The sequence below is a fragment of the Pholis gunnellus genome (genome assembly GCF_910591455.1).
Source record: "Pholis gunnellus genome assembly, chromosome: 20".
Taxonomy (NCBI): domain Eukaryota; kingdom Metazoa; phylum Chordata; class Actinopteri; order Perciformes; family Pholidae; genus Pholis; species Pholis gunnellus.
Genome location: NC_136547.1, coordinates 4,982,714 through 5,009,128, shown reverse-complemented (window position 1 = coordinate 5,009,128; position 26,415 = coordinate 4,982,714). Strand labels below are relative to the sequence as shown.

At 44.0% G+C, this 26,415-nt stretch overlaps 1 protein-coding gene across 1 annotated transcript in view; it reads right to left on the bottom strand.

Annotated features, from left to right (window-relative positions):
- kcnh2b (potassium voltage-gated channel, subfamily H (eag-related), member 2b) overlaps positions 1 to 26,415 on the bottom strand; it is a gene marked incomplete at both ends in the record, with an annotated part of 205,837 nt that overhangs the window by 82,889 nt on the left and 96,533 nt on the right. The window contains 4 exons of the mRNA XM_079181271.1: positions 7,355 to 7,566; positions 7,661 to 7,998; positions 8,485 to 8,698; positions 9,536 to 9,691. Coding sequence (XP_079037397.1) covers positions 7,355 to 7,566; positions 7,661 to 7,998; positions 8,485 to 8,698; positions 9,536 to 9,691 — 920 coding nt within the window. The remainder of the gene's footprint in view (positions 1 to 7,354; positions 7,567 to 7,660; positions 7,999 to 8,484; positions 8,699 to 9,535; positions 9,692 to 26,415) is intronic.

The window sequence follows — 26,415 nt, the reverse complement described above, 5'->3', positions numbered from 1 at the left end:
CTCTGCTCTGCTATCCTCCTATGACAGCGTTAGAGCCAAAGGTTCATCCAAAGCACGGCAGAGATAAAGTGAAATGTATATTGTGACAGTTTCCACTTGGTAATAGTCAGCTGTATTCTAGCTGCTCTGTGGGATGAGTAATAGAGTGCACTTCATCCTACGCTCTACCTCACGCAGATAATGTGCACTTGGGCGTTTGGTGTGAAAGACTGGTAACACAGAGCAAGCAAAGAGAAAATAGAGCTTTGCAGCAGGCGACAAAATGTGTCTGTGATTTATTTTTTTACCGAGGCAAAACTAAACGGGATTCTTGTCACTATGTGTGAATCTGCAGCATACAACCGCAAACACAGCATGCAGAAACTGAATGGAGTCTTTTGGTGGACACTCGTCGCTTTAAGACACTGACAGCATGCTTCCCTTCTTTGTGGGTCATCGCACTCTGATGGAGGAAGCACTCAATCAATTTGAGGTATTGAGGCAGAGCCTCTGAGCGGGCGGCTAAATTACAGTCCTGCAGGTTGAGTGCGTCACGCGCTCCCAGACTGTACTCAATTACGGACGATTTAACCGACGGAGCTACGCGCCGGCGCTCCAGCTCCATTTGCATTTCTCGCCAAAATATTACACTGGAAACGGCTCCCCGGGGACAGAAATCCCCTAAAATAACAGGAAATGGGGCAATTAGAGTGCAAAAAGAAGACTGTCCGAGATAAAAAATCGTCACCTGAGCTATGGAGTGTGGCTGCTGGCTGAAAGTGCAAATAGCCAAACTAAATCCTATTTGCTTTGTCCTCTTGCCATAGAAGTCATTTCTCTTTGATGAATACAGGGCATACAATGTGTGGAGAAGAACAAGCATGCAGGTTTGAAGTATCTCACAGAGTAGTATGCTCTCTTTTCTTCACCGTGAGGGCTGCTGCTGCAAATTGGACTCATGTCTGCAAGAGAGGTTTTCAAAATTCAAGTTTCACCGCACGGTTTCACTGTGTTATTCAAATCGGAATCCCCGGCTTGGTGAAAACGTGCTCTCCTCCATGTTGACTGAGAAAAACCACAATGTCTACTCACTTCTGTCCTATTTAAAAGACACAGCCTTGCTGTAGGACTTTGCCAGGGGTGCATGTCTCACCAAAACAACCACAGCCCCCCCCCCCCCCCTCCCTCTGGTGCTTTCTCATAAAATAAAAAAACATGTGGCACTGCTAAAAATAACTGCTTTTGAATCATTCACGACATACACCACTTAAAGAGCTCATGCATACTCATGACCCGATGCAAATATGAATCATCAGACTGTAACTAGTAGGGAATTCAATTAATGGAACAACGGGGGGGCTGCAGGCGGAGCAGCTTTGCCATACTGCGCACTGACAAACAGGAAGGAAGCAGTGGCATGCAGCGAAAAGGTCTCTGTACTTTCAATCTTCGAACAACACATGGTTTTTAAGTTTGTTTTTTTGGGGGGGGTTGTTTTCCCCAATGCATAATTAAGGTTCCACGGTGAGATTGCTCCAGTTGTTTCACTCGCTGAAGGATCTGAACTCAGCTGAAGAGTTTCAGTGTTCATCGCTTTACTGAAAAAGTTGATCGCAGCAACAGCAACCTCTACCTGCACACTTACAGTCTAAACGTGGGACATGTGGGGAGCTGTGTGCCGTTCACTGAAGGCAGAAAGCAACTCGGAGCTATGAGCTGGCATGTGAGCGACATCGGGAACCATGTGCTTCTTTCTTCTTATTTTTTGCAGTGTCCATTCTAATAAAGATACCTATATATTAAGAAACATCTGTACATTTATGTTGTCAAAATTGTCCAGTTGCTTAAGCTCAACATATCTTCTGTGTTAAGAGGAACCGGGCTACTAATTGTACAAAGAGAAAAGCCATGGAGGACATAAAATGAATAGGAAACGGCATGAAATATGCAGATATTAATACGATGGATGATGTTTTTTTTAACTCATACTGCCAGAAACCTCTGTGTACGGTGGAGAAATGTGAAAGGTGGATAACTACCCAGAAAGGCACATGGTGTCCTAGTGCACTCACACAAAACATACAAGCCTCTACTGCATATTTCACTTTCACATCACAGAGGATGCATATAAACACACAGTCAAAAGTGCAGTGAAGATGGGACACAACGCTCCCGCCCTCCCCACAGAGATCTCCTCTGGTTCCCTGTGAAGCCGGCTCATTAAAGAAATATACACAACCTACATTCCGTTTAATGTAACGTACGTCTGCAATGGCACAAGTGGCTCATTTCAGTACCCTACATGCACACAGTGCAGGATTCACAGCGCTTTCACATGGCGGCTCAGAATGTCAGATATCATTTGCTTTTAAAAAACATTATCACAATTGTCTTGATGAAATATGCTGGAGGAATACAGTAAAAGTGTTGGAGCCTCAGTAGAGGGGAGGAGAGGAACGACCTGGCTCACGAAAAACTAAGTGAATAAATCATTTTAATTAAGACCATTTTTTGCCATCTCTATTAATAATTCATACACCAGGGCGACCAGCATTAAACTTATGACTCTGGATAATATTAGCCATACATTTTCTGGACTTTTTCGATGCAGCTTAATTGGGACTGAATCTTGTCAAAGTACCAGGAAGTTCATTAGAGCTCATGTTGTGTTGCTAGTCTGAAAGTGGACCTCGGTGTCGTCACACGTCACACAAAGACAAATTGGACCAGCAGGGTTTCTAGAAGCCACACCAAGACTTCGACAGTTGGACTTCTTACTTTTATCATTTAGGAAACAGCTAAAGTAATCTATGAATCGCTGCTCTGGGATATGTGAGGAATAAATCATAAGTTATGGATATGCATATGAAAGAATGCAGGGAAATGATATATACATTTATGATGGTGCTAGTGAACATCCACAATAATGTCTTTTTCTGCAGTTAGGGGTCTCTAGCCAATGCTGTCGGGCAGACATAATGTTTGCTAAGCTTGTTTCTCTGACGTTCTGTCACTAAAATCCTTCATCCTTCAAATATATAGTCAAAAATGTCCAAGATCTAAAAAGTGTGTTGTAAAAATGTGGCTAAAAACTGGATAAAAGGTCAATTTATAACTTCCGGCAGACTACGCAGACACATCGATAGGGGACCAAATGAAACGGACAGTTACCTCAATTAAAATGACGGATTTCTCTGGGTTTGAAAATTGTTGAAAACATTTGGCATAACGCAAGTACACAATATATAACATAGGGCTAGTCGTTTTGTAGACATTTTAATGCTGAAAAGTTACATAATATATCTTTAAATAAAAACAGAACTATTTTAAACTGTCTCAGACTCAAACAAAAAACAAACGCCAGCATCAACAGTCTCACATACAGCACTCAATGCACAGGCCTAACACCTTACACTATCAACACTATCAACCAACACATGCACCAAAACTCAAGCTGCAGGAGTTCTCTGCTGGCTTTGAAGGAGACGGAGACGGTTCCTACCACTTTGCTGCCGGGCGCGGTTTGTTCCATCCATTGCTCCATTGGATCCCACTGTGGAGTTGGATGTGACATGCTGCTTGAGTAGAGAGGCGGTGTGTGACCGTAGGAGAGTGTCAGTGGGTGTACAGTACATGTTCACATGTCTGCAGGAGTGCCATGTATGGAGCTGTGGGTGTGTGTCAGGAATATTGTACGAGGGCTGTGATGGGTGAGTGTGTGGAGTGTATATCTTAGTTTGTAGCTAATCACTTGTCCCCTATAGGACACAACCTCAGGGATGGACGCTATGAGTGTCACTGAAGTGTGTATGTGTGCAGTGAGTGAGGCATGGTGACACTTTTTCTCTACACTGGTCAGTGGTCGGCTCAGCCCTTCATGCCTCTCCAAACACTGAGTAAGAGCTTCCTCTTTCCTGGCATCCTCTCAACCACTTCTCCTCATCCAGCCAGCTATCCATCCATCCATCCAACTGTCCATCCGTCCAACTATCCATCCATCCAACTGTCCATCTGTCCAGCCATCCAACTACCCAGTTTTGCTTCCAGCTATCTATCCATCTATTCATCCATCCAGCTACTCATCCATCCATCCATCCATCCATCCATCCAACCAACCAACCCACCTACCTACCTTATTAGACTGTGCTATGCATCAATAAGAAGTCACCTGTGCTCAAGTCTGTATCTAGTAAGAGCTCACATAGCGGCCGTTAGAAAAAAGTTGTTGAAATGATGGATGAGCGGATGGTGGCAATTACACGTATGGGCAGCTGGTGTATTTACTTTCCAGACATTTACTCCTGTACAAAGCAACAGAAGTCAGTATTCATGAGCCAGTGTGAGCTCAAGCAGCTTGGTCATAACGAAGTGCAAGAGGCAAAAATCAACATGCACAGAGCCGTAAAAGGGGGACAGTGCCAGAAGCCTTTTCAAATAAGAGAGAAAATCTGCATGCATTCTTGTTGGGGATGTCAGATGTTTTATGGAGCACCTAAATTATTCAGATTTATTTGCCTTTCAACGTCTTCTTCTCTGCTCCTCTGAGGAACTGCAGAGTTAACCGTCATCCCTCCACCTTATGCGGTGCTGCCATCTTCAGGCCCGAGCAGGTACTGCAGGTGCTCTTGCAATAACTCGATATCCACTGAACAGTTGTTCTCAGGCATTTAGCACACGGATCAAAGGTCTGGAGTTGAACCACAGCCGTAGATTGAACTGATTATTTCTGTCTTTGTAGTTGAAAACGCGGAGATGACTGAAATCAGCCGCTGCAGTCGCCTGACAAGCAGCAGACTCTCGGTCAGAGGGCAGGTGGAAGCAATTCTTTAGGGGACTTATAAGACTAACATCAAAACACCCTGCTGCTGCTGTTATTACGAATTCATCAACCCTTGATGTGAACTCTCTACTAGGACGCAGCAAAACTAATAGAATGTTACAAAAGAGAGTTCTCCTGTTAAATGGATGTCCGATACATGCAGTGAAAGATGCAGCTCATTTAGTGTTCTCCTCTGTCATTCTTCCCTTAACTGTCTATAAATAGCAGTGCATACACAGCTGGTACTGTTCCCTCCATCTGCACTACCAACAGTACAGCATAGTATGGTTTAATGCACATGTATGTACACACACACACTTACATTAACTGAGGGTTATGGTTTGACCTTACCAGCTGCACCTCACATACTGTGCAGCATGATTACATTAGGTTTGTATTGTGTTGCATCATCAACTTGAGAGTGCTCCCTGCTGATGTTCCCATCGGTGCTCGGAGAGAAAAGACAATATGAGAGAACAGAGTGTTCCTCCTCCTCTTTGGTAACTCCACGTAGCCGACTGTGTGCTGAGGGAGAATGAAGGTAATCTTCTTTGCTCTTTGTTCGTCTATAACTCCCAGCGTGGCCTTTCCCAAATGTAAGAAAGAGACAGAGACATCGGGCTGACAATGGACTTCACCGGCCTGGTGTTACAGTTTGAACAAAACAGCAAATGACCTTTGAGAGCATTTACCGAGAGACCATCTACACACCTCATTCTCCTGCTAAATAAAACCTGCACAACAATTATTACAGACAGCAGTTTAAGTTCTCCAAATAAGATCATCTGGATACATTCAGTATTCCAACCTCGTTGTTTTGCAGCGCAGTGTGCCCGTACTAGTAGATGTTGAAACTGTTATATTTTCTGTTGGGTTTATAACACAAACATTCAAGCATGTGAGAATTAAAGTTGTGTAATGCATAGATACCATATATCTTTGGATGGAATATGAGCCATCTGACAGCACACGGTGAGATAAAAGCAGGCACAATGAAACAATAATCAAAAAGAGAAACTGAGAAAACAGATTATGGTTTCATGTCGTCAGCTTAAAGTTATCTATCAAACACCAGGATGAGAGGCACTGATAATAAATCTCAAACCTCTCTCTGACAAAAGAGACATTTAACAACATCCAGTCATCATTAACGTTGAACTACGGCATGAAAGACCCCCGCTGTTACATGACCTGTCTCTGTCATCTTTGTCACACAGCAGTTTGAAGCTTATGGCACATTTCTGTCTACCTGCAGTTCATCACAGTTATGAATCCCACAGGAGAGGTGGGCTTTAGTATAAACCGATTCATCTACAGGAAGCTGATTGATGAGCAATCACATTGGCCATCAATCTGAGACACATCTACTGAATACACATCCATACACACACATACAGGAAGTGTAAAGGAACTCCGGTAAAGAAAAAAGAGGAAATGTACAAGTGTAGAGTGAACAAGCATGTCCTTCACCTCCGGATTTGGGAGAAATAAGAGGCACATTTTGATGTGTTATAAGGCTAAATAAAGTATTCACCTGTTCCAAGACTCTCAGCTCAATCTGAAACAAGGCAGAACGAGGCTCTGTGATGGAACCTAAGTAACCTGCTCCTCTATAAGACGTCCTCCTCTAGGAAGAAAAAAGGTCCAATACTCAATTCAACTTTCCGTCCAAGTAGACAAGGAAACGTTTCCCTACAAACCACCTGATTTGTGCAACCATTGCCCTCAATAAAGCTCTCCTCTCACAACAGAGACATGAAAAGAGATTTTACAATCCGACGGTTCCTTCTTGACTGGTTAGCTAAGTGTGGTTGGGTTTGGAGCAGCAGGGCTTCTACATGCACACAGTGTCTGTGTCTCCTCACCTGAATTACTTTGATGAATGCTTTTTCAGCAGAAGTGGTAATAAAAAACAAACGGGTGGCGGCCAGATAACAAATCATTTTTCAACATGGAAGTTACAGCCGCAGCGTTAACTCGCTTCTGGTTTTTCCACAGTGTGGAATCATTTTTGTCAAATCAGGATATGCAGCGCATGCACATGCATATATATTTGCACATTACTGGATATTCTATTTAATACCAAGCTATAAGAAGTGACACAGTACTACTGCAACCAGATGTTGACAAATGAGAATGTGGAGGGAAAGGAGAGCTGGAGACCACGGGCTTGTGAAGGAGCGAGGATGTGAAAGTGCTGCTGCACTGGCCTCGTAGCTCCTCCAGTAATTGGAATACGGCCAATTGATCTCGTTCAAGTGAGCCGGGGCTACGAGCATTATCTCCCAAGGAAGACTTGTCACATGATAGCGAGTGGAAGTAGCTGGCAGGCGCCAAGTGAATCACATGCTAGCTGTCCGACGGCACCTACACACATGCAGAAGTGTATACAGTACATGGGGACACACGTCTCCACTACTGAACCTCTGAGATCACTAGAGGCTGAGCTGCAGCGTGGAATAGAAAAGGTCTGACGCAAAAACAAACTGTTAACACAGCTGCGACCTCTCTCCTAGCGAGGAACAGCACACACTCTGCACATGAACTGCGTCCTACCTGTGTGACTTTCTCTGTAACGTGGTGCGTCCGGTCGATGAGTTTGCAGGGAGCTATGATGTCCATCTCCCCGCTGGGCAGGGCGATGAGCGGGTCCTGTTTGAAATCCACAAAGTTGAGGGTGATCTGAGGGATTTTGGAGATGGTGCGGTACCGCATGAGGTCCGAGTCCGACGTGGAGTTCAATATGTTGGACTTGCTGTTTACCGCGCCTGCAAACACACACGGAGCGGGAGGTGAAAATCGATGGGTATGATAGAAAAGGTAGGTGTTTTTTTTGGTTTGTTTTTGCGTCCACCTGCTCACCGGTGCTGCTGCATCCCGGCCGGACACTCGCTCTGCGGTTCTTCCGGTCCCAGTCGGGCCTCATGGCCTCGATCTCGTCTACGGAGGACGCACGACGCATGCTGTGGAAGCTCTCCCGCGAGCGGCTGCACGAGAGGGAGCAGTTGGAGCCCGAGGCGTCCGGATTGAGGCTGAGGCGGTGGTGAGGCGCTACGCAGGGGGACGACTGGGTGAGGGTATCCACCAGGCGGGCTCTAGGGGGAGGTGGAGGAGGAGTAGGAGTGGGTGCAGGAGGGTCGGGGCCCAGCAAGGTGCACTGGTCCTCCTGGCGGTCTTCTGGCCAACTCTGTAGGGCCGACCTAGGAAACGGAGGACATGATGGGTATTAACAGAGTGTGACGGAAGTCATAAACTGCATATTTCAGGTCCATATTTTGGGGTCCATACTAAAAACAGAATGCTGCTGGTTTTGGCCAACAGTGACCCTTGACCTCACTGTGGCAGGAAAAGGGACAAGAGGAGTTCCTGGCAGAAAGCATTCAAGATGCATTTGGTACAAGGAGCTAAAACAGAAATGAAAACGGGACACGGTAAAGTAAAAACAATCCACATATTATTCAATTACTCCTACAATGCCAGATAACGTAGCTATTCTCAATTGATAGGATTTGCGCCTTGCGGTGCATTTTTTGGTAAGAATTACACCAGAAATACAGCACCATGCTCAAAAGGGTAAAGCATAGACCCTTTTTAGGACTCATTCGTGAGCGTGAGACATGGTCCACATAATTGGTATTTAAAAGAAGCCTCTGCTAACCCATCTCTTTGTCCCTCACAGGGCCTACCTGCTGCCGACGATTTGTTCCTGGTGGTCTAGCGGTAAAGGGGGAAGACGCCGGAATTCCCCGAGGCCTAAGGACTCGTGACTGTGGTGGTCAGGGTGCAGCGGCATAGGTGTGGCGGTGGGGAAGTGAGCGGCCTCCGTGTCGTCTAGAGACACTTTGCTGTTGGACAGCGAACGCAGGAGGGGAAGACGCAGCTTGAAGCCTCGTGGGCGACCTGGAGAGGAGGAAGAGGAGGAGGAGGTAAAATGGAGGAGAGGACAGGTGTGTTTCCAATATTATACTGTAGCAGGAAGGAGAGATGGAGTAGGGAACTGCAAGGAAAAGGGAGATTTAAAGAGAGAAACAAGTAGACAGGACATGGGAGGATGTTCTAGGTATCGGTAACTGGATCACGCTGAGTGACTTTTAAAATACAGCTTCAAAAACAATCTACAGGAATTTGGGACAGTAGGATTTATTGGATTTGGGTTTAAGCCAAGTTAAAAACAAGACAGACTTGATTTGGAATGTTATCACTGTCCTACTGTTCCCCAGTGTTATCCCTCTGAAACATGAAGTGCGGGTTCATTTTGCCAGAAACCTGATCCAACACAAATACCCAGAGTTCACAGCAATACAAATTGCTTAGCCAACATCACAACAGCCTTTCTGGAAAATGAAACAGGTGAATTAAAGTGATGGTTGTCACTCCTCACCGACTCAACATAAGTCCACTTCGGTTATTGAAAGGGAAATGTAAGTGCATGTTGGACGAGGATTTTAAGTCATGGAACCAGTCAAAAGTGTAATTTTCCAAAGTGGTGTCAGTCAACCTACTGTACTCTCTCCACTGCTTCTCTATGAATAGTTACGGACGTTATTGCTCCTTCAGCGATGTTTGATCTGATGATTTTTCTGTTTTATATAAAAAATGAAATATTTTGAAGCATTCTTGATTTAAATCAAGAGAAACCTGAAGTGTGCAGACAGACGGGACACAAAGTTGCTCCAGTCTGACTTGATTATTGCAGAGCAGAAAGAACAGAGTGAGTGAGACCTAGTCGGTATCTACCGGTGACGAGCCAGGTGGGCAGGCGGTGGTTGAGTTCCTGTTTGTGGTGTAGGAGTACTTCCTCTGTCATGCCCTCGAAGTTGAGGATGAACATGATCACCACGCCATCTTCGTTCTTCACCGGCACCACGTCCACCATACACGGGAAGCACTGACCTGCGTGGGAGGAGAGAGAGATGGATAAAATCAGACTGATGGTATTTGGTGGAAGCTTTCATGCACAACCTCTCACGGTGCCAAAAGTGTATATGTTGTTTTTTTCACAATCGAGGATTAATATCTCCAACCTGGGGAAGTCAAGTGAGGCAACAACAGTGGAATTGCTTCTTCGCACCAGTTCGATCGCTTTCGATCGTAGTGTGCAGAAACACTGAGCCGATGCCACGTACGCACTGATTACACAGGACCACTTATTCCACGCACACTTCCCCCCCCATCCTCTCCTCATTAAACGTACATCTGCACTTAATCAACGCACGCGCTCTCTAATCTGCCACATGAGTGCCAAAACAGCTAAGTAGGCGTGAAATTAGACTACACGTGACAGTAAGTGGCTGGGAGTTCTTCTACCAGGTCTGTAGGCCCGGATACTTTGTTCTGCACACAGCAGCAGGACTGGAAGTTAAATAAGGTGTTAAGATTTGGGTTTTGACACTAGGAATTTGAACCTTCAAAGCATCGAAATACACGTGTGTACACACACACACCCACACACACACGAAAATGGCATTGTCATCCGTATTACAAAATGTGATGGAAGCATACAGAAAAGATCCGGAGAAATGACGGATTTTAAAGTTCACATTGTTTACATTGTACAGCAGGAGATATAATGGACACTTACGTCTATAGCAAATGAATACTGCAGCGATATTGTCCCATTACACATCATTTGAATCCAATTTAATTTGTCTAGACCATACAACTCCTTGTCCCCCTCGTCCTAATTACATTCCCTTTCTAAAAACCAAGCTACGGTGGAATGCACCCAGTTCACAATGTCAAAACCAAGGCTCACGCTGTGCATCACCTTTTTGAGGATTTAAGAAAGCCATTTAGTTTGCTCGTCACTAAAATCTCTTTTGGTTCACACATGTACACCGTGTGGTGTTGAACAGCTCCTCTGACTCGTCCCGTCTCTTACCTGGACAGTGATGGTCAGCGACCGGCTCTACGAACGGCAGCGTGGAGCGCTTTTACATCCGACGCGTTGCACAACGCCACGTACAGTGTTTCTGCTGCATGCCTGCCTCACTCACTCACTCACTCACTCACTCACTCACTCACTCACTCACCCGCCCATCATCATCATCTCACATCATCACTGGAGAGTAGGCCAAAATCCGATTGGACGGCGGCGTAATCCCAACGCAGGAGGGGAAAAATGTGAAACACAGGGAATACTAAAGGATTACACCATCTGGCCATATCTAGCAGAGAGTGTGTGCGTGTGTCTGTGCCCATGCATGCTTATGTGCACATGTAGGTAGATGCCCAGTCTCATGTTCATTCATAAGCTATTGGGTCATTCATGCCTGTTGACAGCTGTGACACTGGATTTGCAACCGTTTTAATCGCTGAAGGTGTTGCTGTAAAAGCCGCTTTACAGTTCTGCAGGCGAAACTTGCAGACACGTGTCAGCATTTTCCCAATGTTTTGTTTTTTTTGGGGGCTGTTTGTATGACAAGATTTGGCCACAGATTGCCCAATGACTAGGGTTGTGATAAGATACGCATCCTGATACAGGTGATACGGTTCAATGTATCGCGGCTGAAAAAGGTGTTCTGAGGTGTGCGAGTCACCGCAACCACGAGAGGTCATTGAGCGTGAGAGATGAACAGACTCACGCACTCACACATGCGAGCAATCGCACGATTCTCCTGGAGATGATAATAAAGTATTGACTGAGTTCATATTTGCACGTCAACTATTCATTAAAAATCAATACAGTGTTCTTGAGAATGGATACAGAATCGCAAAACATAATATCACGATACTTTGTTACTAGTTTGATCCCTTCGCCATCATCCGCGCAAGCAGAGACATGAAAGTGAAATCCTACTGATGTATGAGTGGGTCTGTGCTGAAGGACAAGTCAAACCAACAGCAGAATCAACTTGTTACACGTAAACAGGGAAACAAATGAACACACAATATCTCATATCACGTTGTCAAACAGATTCTATTGGATTAATGGATTCTCTCACTGATTCTAATGGCTGTCACATGCAGAGACAGATTTACAGCACTAGCTCTCATTTCCTGGTGAGCATGTACTGATGGAGGACAATGCCTCAGAAACACCGAACCGGCAACTCTTCATGTACTCAGCCGTCCCCACCTGTAGGAGCAGCACGCTGGGAGCATGTGTGTTTCTGTAAAGACACGGCACACAGTGATGTGTGTTTTGTGGATAACAGATGTGATTTGCACAAACACACGTATGTGCACACACACACACACACACACACACACACACACATACACACACACTGCAATGTAGGATTACATGTTAACAAAAGAGGATTTAACTTCAGTTCATTGTTTTAAGTCAAATACATTATAAGACAAAGTATTTACTGTCAGTTCTTCCAAATAATCTGGAACATTCACTCGTGTGTGTGTGTGTTTGAAATACATGTACAATGCATGCATACATGAATGCAGAAGTGCAATATGCAGCGTGTTCTACTGTCTTTGCAGACTCATGCACACATGAGAGGGTTTATCTGAGTGTGTGTGTGTGTGTGTCCTGAATTTGGCAGAGTGCTGGATAAAGGATAAAGACTACATCTTTTTTCAGATCCGTTGCTGACCATCAAAACCATCTATGAACACTGTTAAAGATTTCCCCCGAGAGCATCTGAAATGCACAGAGCTCTGAGGTTAACAGGGCAAAGGACATTTCATCTAAATGCTCCGGCTGGACGTGTTCCAATTCAGCGTGTACCGGCTGATAATCTGATTCAGCGCTGCTGATTTATGAAGCTCGGGGAGATTATCACAATGCACTAAAACGCATCCAAAAAAAAAAAGAAAAAAGCACAGAGTGCAAACTGCTCATGGCGGCCCGGGGAAGGTCCAGGGATCATACGACACAGTGGGATCAACGAAGAGGGGAGGATAAAAAACAGACTACATAACTGCAAATGTAAAGGACGACGCAGATTAATGTATTGGAAACAATCAAGCATTATGGAGCTTAATCTGGTGTTTTAGATGGTATCACAAAGACGGCTTCAATCCGCAACAGCTAACCTGCTCAGACAACCATCAATGTGGATTTACAAAAAGGACTAAATCACGTATACCAAGCGGTCCTTACAAGGTTCCTATAGGCTTTAAACCACTCAATCAGGTCATGTGGATTTACTGAGGGCCTTCACAAACTGTGACTGAAGTTGTTTAACTGTAATAACTGTATGATAAAATGTACTTTATTGTCATCGTATAGATTTAAAACGATACGCAGTAAACCAAAGACACAGTGAACAATACATAGAGAGATAAAGATATTATTACATAGGCATTATACAAGGAGATGATAACTAAAAAACATACTACATAATGCATTAAACTGCCTCCTTCCCTATGAACTACAGCAATAACCTGTTTTCTTGTTGAATCGTGGTAGAGGCATAGGGTGGAAAGACAGCTTCATTAGAAATCGTGCAAGGAAGCGAGGAAGGAAGGAAGGACGAAGGGTTAGTATGAGGGGATGAGGAAAGGTAGGAGAGCAAAGCCAGAAAGCTGGGTTAGCAGAGCAGTCGGACGGTGGGAGGGAAACTGACTGAACCTGCAGACCTTGTTGGGTCTAGAGTGACAAAGTGGGAAGGATTCCTTCCAGAGAGATTTGGCTGTTCCCAAACAACCCTGACGTCAGACCACAAACATCTGTGACGAGTCCTCCAACAAGAGAACCCTCAAGAAGGTCAGGGAGGTTTTAGCAGCTATCTTCTCTTCGTTTAAGCCGAGAGAGATAAACAGGTACACCTCTCTGTCCTGCAGAGTGCTGGATTAGAAATGAGTACCATAATCTCTGCGACAGAGCAAGTGGATTAAAGGAGAGAAGATTAGAGTCTGATCAACCGCCTCCTCGCTTCTGTGCTGAGGTGAAGGGATCAGAGTCAGAGATGATAATAAAAAAAACACATACAATTAAATGAAATATCAAGCACTATAGTAAATACATTTCAATTACATTATGTATATATTAAGAAGTATTTGTATTCTTTCTGCAAACATGGACATATACAGTATAGTATATGAATGTCAGTGTGGCCAAAATAACGCTGGTTTACATTACTTGTGCTCATTTTTAGGTCTTCATTGCTGCTATTATCAAGGTGGTCCTTGTAGTACTTTTCTCTTAAGTAATGTTGTATTTGTGTTTAAACGAGGGCGTAGAAGGGTTGGTTTGGAGTATACAGCATACATGAGTACTAATACCGCGACCACCATGCGGAGCACGTACAGATGCTTCCTCTCCACCTGCTGCACATCGGTGGTCTCTACGCACTTACAGACCGGTTACAAGACGTCACATATTTATCTCCGCTCTACATTCTTCATGCCCCCTGTGCCGACTCAACTATGATTTTAGGATTATCTTTTCTTGTGTGGTTTGTTTCAAATAGAAAACCCCAAAATAAAGTCACTTTGCGGAGAATATGTAAAACCAGCCAACAACAAATTCAAAGGCGGGTAACTTCTCAGTGAGGATCACTCACTGAAAAAGAGAAGATGGAGGCTTCGTAGAGGACTAAATATTTACAGCTCTTATTAGTTTCCAACTGTTGTCAAAGAGAGTCAACTCACAGTTGTTGCTCCTTGCAAACAATATGGACACACACACACACACACACACACACACACACACACACACACACACACACACACACACACACACACACACACACACACACACACACACACACACACACACACACACACACACACACACACACACACTTATTTACAGACACACTCTGCTGTATCGCTCTTTGGCAGAAAATAAACAAAATTAAATAAAAGAGGAAAAGGCGCAGATCTCCATATCCGCAGATCCACTGGGACGGCTTTAAATGTTCTACAAGCCGGCTGGCTGCGGGCCAACTGGCAAAGCTTGTTATGTTGCTAGACACGTTCAGAGCCAAAGAAGCCCCTGCTTAATTCCACAACACGCAGGCCCAGCTGACGTGTCATTCATCACAAGGAAAATATAATGTGGGTTAAAGGTGTCAATCTTCACCGGCCTCACGAAACGCTGACCTGTCATCGATTAAAAAAACAGTGATTCTCGATGCATCTCAATGCATCACATCCTCAATTCTTGATGTGACTGCAGACGGCTACTTTTTCATCAGTTCATACAAGCAGTCAGATACATCTGAACTGTGATCATTTAGAAAAAGGCCTTCAGAAATGTAGACATTCAAATAAGATGTCAAAATGGCAAACATTATCCGGACTGACGTTTGAAAGGAGTCGGCCAGTAAAATTGCATTTGGCGCGTCTATTGTACACTGTAGGACACACTGTTACGTGTTGCTCTGGCCTTTACTCCCACTGCACAGTGTGAGTAACTGTTCAAAGGTACAGGTCACACAAAGGCAACAGGAAAAGCTCTGAATTCCAGCCAACTCCGCTGTGACCTCTGACCTCTCTGGAAATGAGCATGACCAAAGGGAATTTCCCCAGGGACATGCAGAGTATTGACTCTAGCTTCATCAGTGTGATCAACAAGGCATTTGTGTCATCCTCACAGGGGAATCCCTGCAGCATCCTGTTACCTTGACATCACTGAGATTTAACTGTTTGAGGGCTACTGTAGGCTCCGTTTCTGAAATGCACCTCACCCAGAATGCACTGGCTTCCTTAACTACCTGGTGTATTAATCCCCATGGAAGCACAAGCAAAACACAGTTTAAGTGGAGGCAAAGAGATTATATTCACAGGGTTTACCTCAGTTTAACTCAACGGTGTTAAGTGCTCGGTGTAATTATTGTTGTAATTGGTTCTAGTAATTATGATTATTGTAACGCCCACTCAAAAACAAGCACGTTACAGTGGAGCATGTTGAAGTGGTAAATGAAGCAAGCGTCATGTTGTCAGGGAAAGGACCTCAGGGGTTGAAATGAGGGTGTTCTGTACCAAAGCTTTTAGTCTATGGACCTGTTCCGTGTAGAGCATTGCAAACTGGTCCTCGCATACCACTAGGTGGCAGGGCACAACAACGTTGTGTTCAGACACAGAGATACAAGGGAGTCTGGCTGAACTAACCCACAGCTTTGAGCCTCACACAGGTGTTCTAAAAGAGGGCTGGGCAGGGAGCTGGATGACCGAGTGGAAAAATGAATTAGTGCGTGTGTGCGCGCGTGTACCTGGCATCTTCCTGTGTGTGTGTGAATGTCACACAGACTGTAAATATTGTGTCGCAAACCCCCCCCCCCCCCCCCACTGTCCCTCTGTTCTTGGCCACCAGCTGTCTTCTGAAAAGTGATGTAACATTACTCCATCTTTCAACATTGATAGCGCACACACACACACACACACACACACACACACACACACACACACACACACACACACACACACACACACACACACACACACACACACACACACACACACACACACACACACACACACACACACACACACACACACACACACACACACACACACCATGTGGTTGACCCCGGGACCTTTTTCTAGATTGTTTAGGGATGAGAATCTGTGGAAGGACAAACTACTCCAGACAATAATCCATCAGCCTCGCTAATAGAGACAAATAGCCAACTGTTGGAGCTGTGTGTTGATGTGGCACAGTGGTAGCTGGCTTGTGATAGATTGTCGTGGTGTGTGTGTGTGTGTGTGTGCTTTGAACATGTATACATGCTGTGTATCAAATGTGCGTGTATGTTTCTGATGCATTGAGAGGCTCATTCTGCCCTCTGTTGGTAGGAAATAAAAAACAACAGCGGTGGAGCTGCATGTGTGTATGATCGATGCAGCAAAGCTGATGAGAGCGGGGTGGCTGGGAAGTTGAGAAAGTTTCAGGCTGACAGGGGGATCCATTAAAGCAGCTGTCCGTCCCAGAGGACACCTGGATAAAGAACGAGGTGCGCTGTTCTGTGGTGTTTAGAAACCTGAAGGTGGATGACTGGAGTGGTCTCTGCGTTGTTACTAATAAGAAATAAGAAAAGGTTACTCACTAGGAGCCATAATTCACTACTCTATGTCCTTGGTGAGGTGAGGAGGGCGAAAAACACCTCATTACCTCCACTTTCACAACAGCAGCGCACATCTTTAAAAGGATCAAAATAAATGAGTAAGCAGGAATGTATATTCAATATTTTAATCTGATATGTGTAGCTGACGCTTATAAAGATAAATTGTTTTGTTCTGATCATTTTACAGCACGATGATTACATACATGAAAAAGTAATTCCCTCTCTTGATTCCCCCTCCACATTCCTTCCCTTCCACTCACTGTTAGAGCAAATCAGAGAGGCTCGTTTCCGACCGAGAGCCCTCTCTTCCTCGGCCTTCAGGCCCTCTTCTATCGACGAAGTCATGGAGGGAAGATGCCGGACCACAGACTGATCAGATTGATCACTCACGCTCGATCAACACATCTCAATAACCAGAGACATGAAGAGCCGTGTGTGATAAAGGCGGTCAGAAGTTCACAGCAGCGCCCTAACCTCCTCTAAGAATTGACTCATTTCCTCCTGCGAAGACAAGTGTGTGTTTTACAAACTGCAAAATGGAAACAAGCATGATCTGAATGACATCTTGTTTTTCATTTAAGTACAGGGTGCTCGGGAGTTTGAAATGAAATAATAAATGCAGACTGCAAATCGGGCAGCCACCATCAACTTCCAACACATTATGGACCCATTTCATTTGAGAGGAGAATCTTTTCCATCAGAGGGCACTGACAGTTATTTTGCAACCGTACAATTGAATCCAAATTTTATCACACGCGCTTTTATCCTTTTAACCCGTAAGCCTATTTTGAGGCCTCTGCTTGAAAGTTTCATACCCATACTTAAAGGGGCTTATCTCTCTAACTACAAGGTCTATTTGAATAATTTCAATGGAATAATAACACTAACACTTGTGAGATTTGTTCATATCAGTGTATATGTTACTGGTAAATGCTGAATGAATATAACACACAGCTCAAATGAAAATGTTCAGGTTCACCTGAAAAAAAGCACTGTTATTGATGCTATTGATTTGAAATGATGCAGACGAAAGCTTAACCCTCCCAAATCATAGTACAACATGTCAGCAGTCCTTTTAAAAAAAAACTGGCTTTGATAAAGTGAAGCAGGCCAGAGATATCGATGTTTTTGTAAAGGTCAGCCGACGTCAATTCTGATTTTGGAAGCAGTACTTTCAGTCATTTTATTGTAATTTTATATACTATATAACTATATATTTCACTTCTTTTATCACTAATAGTGTTCAATCTATCTAATAGAGCAGTTTGGCATCATTTTGAGAGCCTGGGCCCTATAATAATCTGTAAAACATGGCGCATCCTCATCTGAATTTCAGTTTTACAGAATACAATTGAACCTTACCAAAGCCTGTGATTGGCCGATTTGTGCATACAATGCAGATTTCAATCCGGAAGAGTGTGAGGAGTGTAATGATATGTTATTTGAGTTAATTGACAGAATTTTAAGCCTATAAAAATACAAAAACATGAGGCTCGCCCCCAAGGGTCAAACCCATTGGCCAAAACTGAAAAGATTACCCCTTCTTCATAGATGCTCGCAGAGACTCAGTTTTTTCACAGAACGGAGGAGAGAGACCTGGAGCACATGGCTGCAGGGATAAAAAAAATGTTTTGCAGATTTTTATCCAGAAAACCATCTCAAGGTGCGAAGCGTTTCAATTTTTATGCTGTTTGGTTCCGTGTTGCTCTGTGGCAGATGAATTGTAACTTTTTAATGGTTTAATGGTTTGAAGGAGAAGAATTTGGAAGATATTTTTGGATTCAGTGTGGAGTCCTCGTGCTCTTTGATATGCGGTTTGTCTAAGTGTCGAAGGTCGTGGCTGGTATCGGTAACGGAGAACATAGCTCGCCAACTCCTGGCGAAAAATAGGTGAAATTGTGGTAGTACTTGTAGTATATTGTAGTACTTTGTGTATATATATGTTTTTGAGTGATTCAAATTATCAGAATTTCTTCATTACGTGGGTATATGATATGTCATAACACACACACACACACACACTAGTGCCGGGGCATAGGCACTGAAAAAGCGTGAAAGCCTGCTCTTCAGACATTCATCACTCGAGATGAAGAATTCACACATCTGCTCCGTTCTTTATAATTGCATCACGGAGTCCAGGAGGATCACCTTACGAAACCACGCACGTTTAAGTTGAACGCGTGAGACGTTTCAAGCTGTCCACTGATCCTATAGTCAGTGGACTGGATGTGTAAAACACGGTTAATTAAAGCTCCGTATATGGATTCCATCAGGAAGGCCTCATTAGCAGAGAGACACTTCTCTGGGAGAAGCTCCTCAATTAAAGAGACCCGGGAGGTGAAAAGGCCTTCTGCGATTGTCTTTGCTCTTTTTGACACGTTTTATTGTGTTAGCAGCAGGCAGCGTGCATGTACTGTATGTACCATGTGCGATGTGTGTGCATGCAGTGAGAAATCTGAGGAGCATCTTTCGAGCAGAAATGATTTCAAACACTCCCACTGAAAGTAAAGATTTTAGACCCCATGCAGTTAGAGTCTAAAGGCCTTCAGTAATATACCGCCTAACATGTATTTAAAGCTCCTGGTAGGATTGAAAAAACATATTTTTGCATTTGTAAGTAAAGAATAAATCTGTGTGACTGTTAATTAGTATATTAATCATGTGAGTGGTGGTAATTTCACTACGGTTTCTGCACTAGTAAATGCCCCGTCAATGACACACTTCACTTTTTATGACTTATCTGGAAGAAGGTGGTGCCAGAATGAACTAACGGTGCCAAGAAAATGTCTGAATATGCTTTAAAAAACAGATGTCAATGCTTAATGGCTTAAGACTGGCCAAGTTGGCACGGAACTGCAGAGATGCACAATCAAGGACAAACCCAGAGCCTTCAACCAGGAACATCACACACGATAAATGTGCTGATGATGCGCCATCTGGTTAGTTACACAGAACAATCTGAGAAGACGTCATTGTAAACTGTTTGGTAAAGGGCAAGGGCCCTTTCAAAATACCTGGCAGGTGATTGGATCAACAATATGTCATTCAAAGTTTTACCGAAGAAAGAGAAAAACATGTTTTATTTCTACCATCGAGAAAAGTTTTCAGTGCGTTTTTTTGCTCTTCTTTTAATAAAGAAATGCTCTCCAGTTCTGTCAGAACTGCTGCCGTAGTTGTTTAGAACAAACACACCTAAGCCACGCCCCTAGCTGCCAGCAGCTCCTCACAGGATGCTGATTGGACACAAACCCGCCACTTGAAGCCTGACAAGAACACCGTTACGTTCATGTTTCACTACATTTTACTACACAAGTGCCACATTTTCCTAGATTCCTTTTTTTTGCATGCAGTGAATATTCATGGTTGGTGTTTCTTGGAAACCCACGGACACAACACCATCAGACTGTGCTATGATTATGACTCCCAAGAATTAACCCCTTTAATGACCCCATGGAATGTCCCCTAAAGCCACTATCAAGACAAATTTAACATATACTTTATGTTGTTCATTACGTAAAACACTCATCTTGGGTTTTTTCCACATGGGACTATTGTGGACAGGCGAATGAGTGATCGGGAGAGGAGGAAGGACAAGAGGGAGAAGTTTCATTTCCTGTCCATGGCTGCAGTTATCTAACATGATGAAGATTCCCGTCCCCGTCTGCCGGACATTCCTGCGCTCTCACTGTTTTAAAGACAGACAGGAATGCTCACTTCAGCCAGACGGGTATGCATGGTGAAAATTCAGGACAAAATCTCAAGAGAGTCAGACAGCGGTGAAGAGGACTTTCTGAGAGCTTTCTACCTGACCAAAAACATCTCACAGTCCGAGCTGTTCTTCAACACGGAACATCAGCAGATCAGAGAGGAACGAGGTGACAGAGTTCAGGCCAAAAAACACGGATTCTGTGTACACAAGCAGGAGAGAGTGTGTGTGTGTGTGTGTGTGTGTGTGTGTGTGTGTGTGTGTGGGTGTGTGTCAGAGAGGGCACAGGTGGTGGGAATAGTGCCAGTTGCAGGTCAGTTGAGGTCATTTGAATAGAGAGGAGTGTATTTAAATATGAAATTCTGCGGGTGTGCGTTGTTTCCATGGTCCTTGATGAAGGTAAGCGCACACATTGGGCAGCTGGCATACACAACTCTACAAAATCATGCAAACACTTAAAATACATATGCACTGTGTGGTGCAGGCCGCCTGTTTATGGCTTAAAAAAATATATGCAAATATATGTTTGAATCTATTTAGGAATTAATCGTACTCGTATGTGTGTATACAGATCTACTTTTCTTTAACCAGTCATCTCTCCGTTTTCTTTGCTGCTATTCCTTTGTGGGCACTTTTCTGCTCTCTGCGTTGCCATCTCCGTCTCTCTCCCACTCCCTCCCTCCCTGAATGTGGTTATGTAAGATCTCAGGATCTCTCAGCAGTATCGGCTGTGAGACAGAGAGAGACAGAGGGTGGGTGCAGACACTATCAAAAGATATACTCTGATGTAGGTTTCCAGCTTTCCCAAGCCTTTCTCTCCCCAACACAACATCAAGGAGTAAACGTCCCGCCCACCTGCACCGCCGCCACCACCCACAAAAGCGGTGCTCGTTTCCAAGAGGGCGTTGAAGCTCGTGGACGCAGCACATGTCCACCGGCGTTCGCCGACACGCTCGTTTACCAGACGGCCTCTTAAAAAACACAATCCGTAATTGCCTCCTCTGTCTGGGGCCGAGCCCGAGTTTGTAATAGTCGGGCTGATGCTCTGTGGTTTTGGCAAACGGGCGACGGAGCTTGTTAACTGTAATGAACCAATCGCATGCTTTAGAGAAGAGGAAGACGGACCATCATTTACTAAATGAACATCATGCTGTATTGAAGAAGACTTGAAACTAGAGACTGAGACCATAAACTCATGTTGAAGTAGAGTCATTTTCTCATAGACTTCTATACAACCAGAGGAGTCGCCCCCTGCTGGACGTTAGAGAGAATGCAGGGTTAAGGCACGTCTGCTTTGGCTTCATTTTTTTTTCAGAATTGGAGGTTGGCGCCTGGTGCTTACACCATAGCATTAAAGCTTCCCAAAAGTGAAGCCAAAACATCTAATAAATCAGCTGCGGTAATAAGATGACACGGGCACTTAAAAAAAAAACTGGTGACAACAGAAAATCAAGACAGTGGCCCACGATATCATCATCTCTGTATTAAATTGAGGGTGAAGCAACAACAAACACCGTCCAGCACCTGCTCCCCAATTTAAAGGGACAGCTTCATAAAATGTGGGCCTTTTGGTTGCCTTGGTAACAAAGGGGGAAAGACTGACTCAAGAGGTAGAGAGAGAAAAAGAACAGGGAGCTGGGACTGATGTCAAGGTTCGGAGGAGTAGGGGCTCAGTGGAACGGGTTGTTACAGTGCTGCTGACATGTTAGTGCAGTGTGTGTGTGTGAGAGAGATACTTTGTTACAGACTGTCACTAGCTGTCGTTTTATAAGCCGTGTGATAGAAACCAGAGTGTAAAAGAGGGCCTGAAGAACATCTGTTGCAGCTGCAGACAGACAGACGCACACTGCGATCACGTCCACATCCATCCTCTCTCTCTCTTCTTGTGGCCTGTGTGTCTACTTTTCTCCTCCACGTTCCTTCATCTCCTCCTCCTCCTCTGTCTGCTGCCAGAGGGCAAGGCTGGCATGAGCGATGTGTAAAGCTCCCCATCTATCCAGTACACACACACACACACACACACACACACACACACACACACACACACACACACACACACACACACACACACACACACACACACACACACACACACACACACACACACACACACACACACACACACACACACACACACACACACACACACACACGACTGGCTGTGTCTCCCAGCCCGGGGAGCAGGGGAACTTTCATTTGGATGGAGGGTCGGCTTCCATTGGTGAGATGATACATCAGAGCCAGGCCTGATGAAAGCTGCCCGGCAGCAAGGACGTGGTTTACATGTACGTACAGTACAGTGTACACACAGCACTGTGATATATATCTTTTCTCTGATAAATACAAATAAAGAATAACATTCTATAAAGCAGGACAAATCACTTCACATCAAAACTTGAAGGCATCATTTAAAATGAACCCTTCATTTATGGATTGTTTTCGGCTACTCGGAGGCAGTGAAACAAGCTGCAAAAACAACACTGACACAACATCACGCTTTAAGTTTACATGATAACAGTTACTTATCAGCACATACGCTGGACACAAAGAAACAACAGCATTCCTTTAGAGTCGTGTTTCTGTCGACTTGATGACTGTGGGTCCGATGTTCCTTTAAATCTTGGTCTGCACAAACTCCTGAGGGGAATATCTGCCTCTCGCTGCTAAACGCTCCGCTATGCTCACCACCTGGTTGCTCACTGCATCTTGCTTCCATTTGCTACAGGGCAGGTAGTGCACGGTGGGTTCATCAGGGTTGTTTCTCTGACAAAAGCTAACTGTTGCTGCTAGAAAATGACACTGATGAGTGAGGGAATCAGAGCAGCGGAGCTGTAGGTCAAAATAAATAAATAAAAGAGCGGAGGGAACTGCATAGTTGGGTGATAATTCTCTGTGGGTTCAGGTTGAACATAAGCCTTTATTGATAACCCACAGAGGGACAATTCAGGTGTTTGAGCAGCACAATAATAAGAGCGACCTCTTTTCACATTTCACATGCACATATTCTTTTGAATTTAGGATATAAAAATAGTGTTAATATATTAAATATTGATACGACTAAAATAAAATAAATAAATAAATAAAAGACAGTTGCTTGGTACTTAATTAAGGACCGTAAGGATATTATTAAGACACAAACATCTATCGGACAGTAATTCAAACCAGCATTGTGTAAAGACAATCAAGGGGAAGTAAATACATGCATCTGTTCTATGCCTTCTCCTTCCCTCCTTTGTGTCTGTCTCTTGTACAACCTCCCCTCTTAAACACACACACACACACACACACACACACACACACACACACACACACACACACACACACACACACACACACACACACACACACACAGAGTACAGTATGCCCGTATGTGTGTATTGAGTAAAATGTACCTCTGCATGGTTTGTTTATGTGTAATGGACAAACTAATCCATAATTGGCCTCAATGATCCACACACCATAACCCCTGCCGCGTGGCTCATTAGTTTGACGAATATGATCGTTGTTCTGATCAATAACCGGCCGAGCTAATGAGCCTGCCGACCAAACACGGGCAAGGACACTGACAAGAACAACTGAAGCCCGATGCAGGCAGCCGGGCTTCAGTACGCACAGCTACTGTATGAAGTTATTGATGTGCTCGCGCTGCTGCGTAAAAACAATGAACGGCCTGTGTCGAGGTGAGAGGTTTATTTTTTCACCCGGCCTCAGCAATAACCTTGGACTGTACGAGTCTTTACCTATGAACGCAATCATAACACCAGGTAATCTGACAATACAGCCGGAATCTAGACTATTTGCGTGTACGCTCTCAAACGGATCAAGAGGAATTATGTGCGGGAAGTCCTGCAGAGCATTAACATACATGTCTATTTATCTGACTGGTCTTATAGCACTGAGGCCATGTTTATGTGGCGGTTAATATCACCTTTCTATTCTCAGTGCCTCTATAACCAGACCAGCAGCTGAGGCACATCACAGCGTAGCGCGTGTGCTATTTAACAGGAGGGTTCTGTGAGCTCCACCAGCAGCCAGGAAAAGCCAAAAACGTGTGTGTGTGTGTGTGTCTTTTTGTGTAGAAAAGGTCTGTGTCCATGAGAGGAAGAAGGGATGATGAGGTGACAGAGAGCGCGTGAGTGAGTTTAGGAGTGAGTAAGTGTGTGTATGTGCGAGAGAGACGGCAATGGAAGTGTCAGTGAGTCAGCTATTGAATGAGGTGAAGTGGGAAAGATCGAGAGAGAGAACAAGTGTGTGTGTGTGTGTGTGTGTGTGTGTGTGTGTGTGTGTGTGTGTGTGTGTGTAAAGGGTCCTGTAAAATATTCATCTTTGTGGGTCATTCAACGGTCTTTCGACAGGACTCTGGCCAACTACATGCTAGATAATGCGCTTAGCATAATGGCTACCAATGGTAAATTGGTATATCACCGTGCACTTGCCTGACACACACACACACACACACACACACACACACACACACACACACACACACACACACACACACACACACACACACACACACACAGAGTACACTTGTTGCTGCTGAATTGACTAATGAGTCGCCAACTGAATTTCGTGGTATCTTTTTACAATGACAATAAACATCCTTTATTCTTTATCCTTTACCTCTGTCCAAACAGCCCAGCACGAGCTCCTCTTAAATATTTAAGCCCATCTGTATCGTGTGTGTGTGTGTGTGTGTGTGTGTGTGTGTGTGTGTGTGTGTGTGTGTGTGTGTGTGTGTGTGTGTGTGTGCACCGGCGCACCTATCCAACAGTGGGCTTAGGCGTCGTTACACAGCCACTAACTGTGCACCGAGGAACAAACAGGGGACATTTTTTAGGTCCCCTGATGGTCATGCCTTATATCAAGCTGAAATCATGTCCAAAGCCCTCTGGTAGATTTTTTTTAATTTTAGCCAAGTGGGGACTTGCATGTGTGTGAGTGTTTAAGTCCATGCGCAGCACTTATCCTACAGGCTGGGGCAGGGATTTTAACGACCCCATTCACACACGTCGTTTAAACACTCCTCCATTGTGTGAATGGCTTGCAGCCCCAAGCCTGTCTTTCAGACTGTGGAGGGCTAACAGGCCACTTAGTGAAGACATCAGTCTCTTGAAACATGTTTGTTTTAGAAAAATGGTAACAAAATAATCAACTTTAGTGGATACCTTAAGTTTTATTTTTGGCACTGTATTAATTTAAATGGCTACCAAGAAGGCAGGAGAGCAACGTGTATTTTAGAATCTAAAAGAATGGAAGAAAATACAAAAACAACCAGGGTTAAATTAAGAATATAATACTTAAGTACCTAAATACTTAATAAGATTCTTTCTTTTCAGTTTTAGTTCACTAAAAACTGATTTGTCATCAGCCTTTCCAAAATACTTGCCTGACCGGTTTGCACAAGCACTGGATGTAAATCAACTTTTCAAAATACTTGTGTGCTCAGTCTACACTTGGATTCACTTTACAGTAAAAAGGTCCACACTTGTACTGTAAGGAATGACAGAGGTCCACCGTTGGTTGGTAAATAATGACACAAGTTCCCTCTTGGATAGCATGGAGTGACATTAAAACTCCACGTATGAAAAGAAATAAGCTAAATTAATAGTACTTGTGAAACAAATTATCTAAACTAAATAATTCTATATTATTCTTTAAACATGTTGTGTTTTTGAAAAATATACATAAAGGCACAGCTGTAGTGGATGGCGTAACCATTTTCAATCTCAACACTATTAAAATGAAGTGTTACCCAGAAGGCAAGGAAGTAATGAGAACTTCAAAATCTAAAAAAAAAAAAAAAAAAAAATACAGGATGAAATTAAGAATAAAATGGTCACATTTGGATCCTTTCTTTTCACTTTTAAAGTGAAGTCATTGTATAGTATGCTGAAAAATTATCAAAGTATAGTGTGTCGAAAAGGTCGTAAAACGTC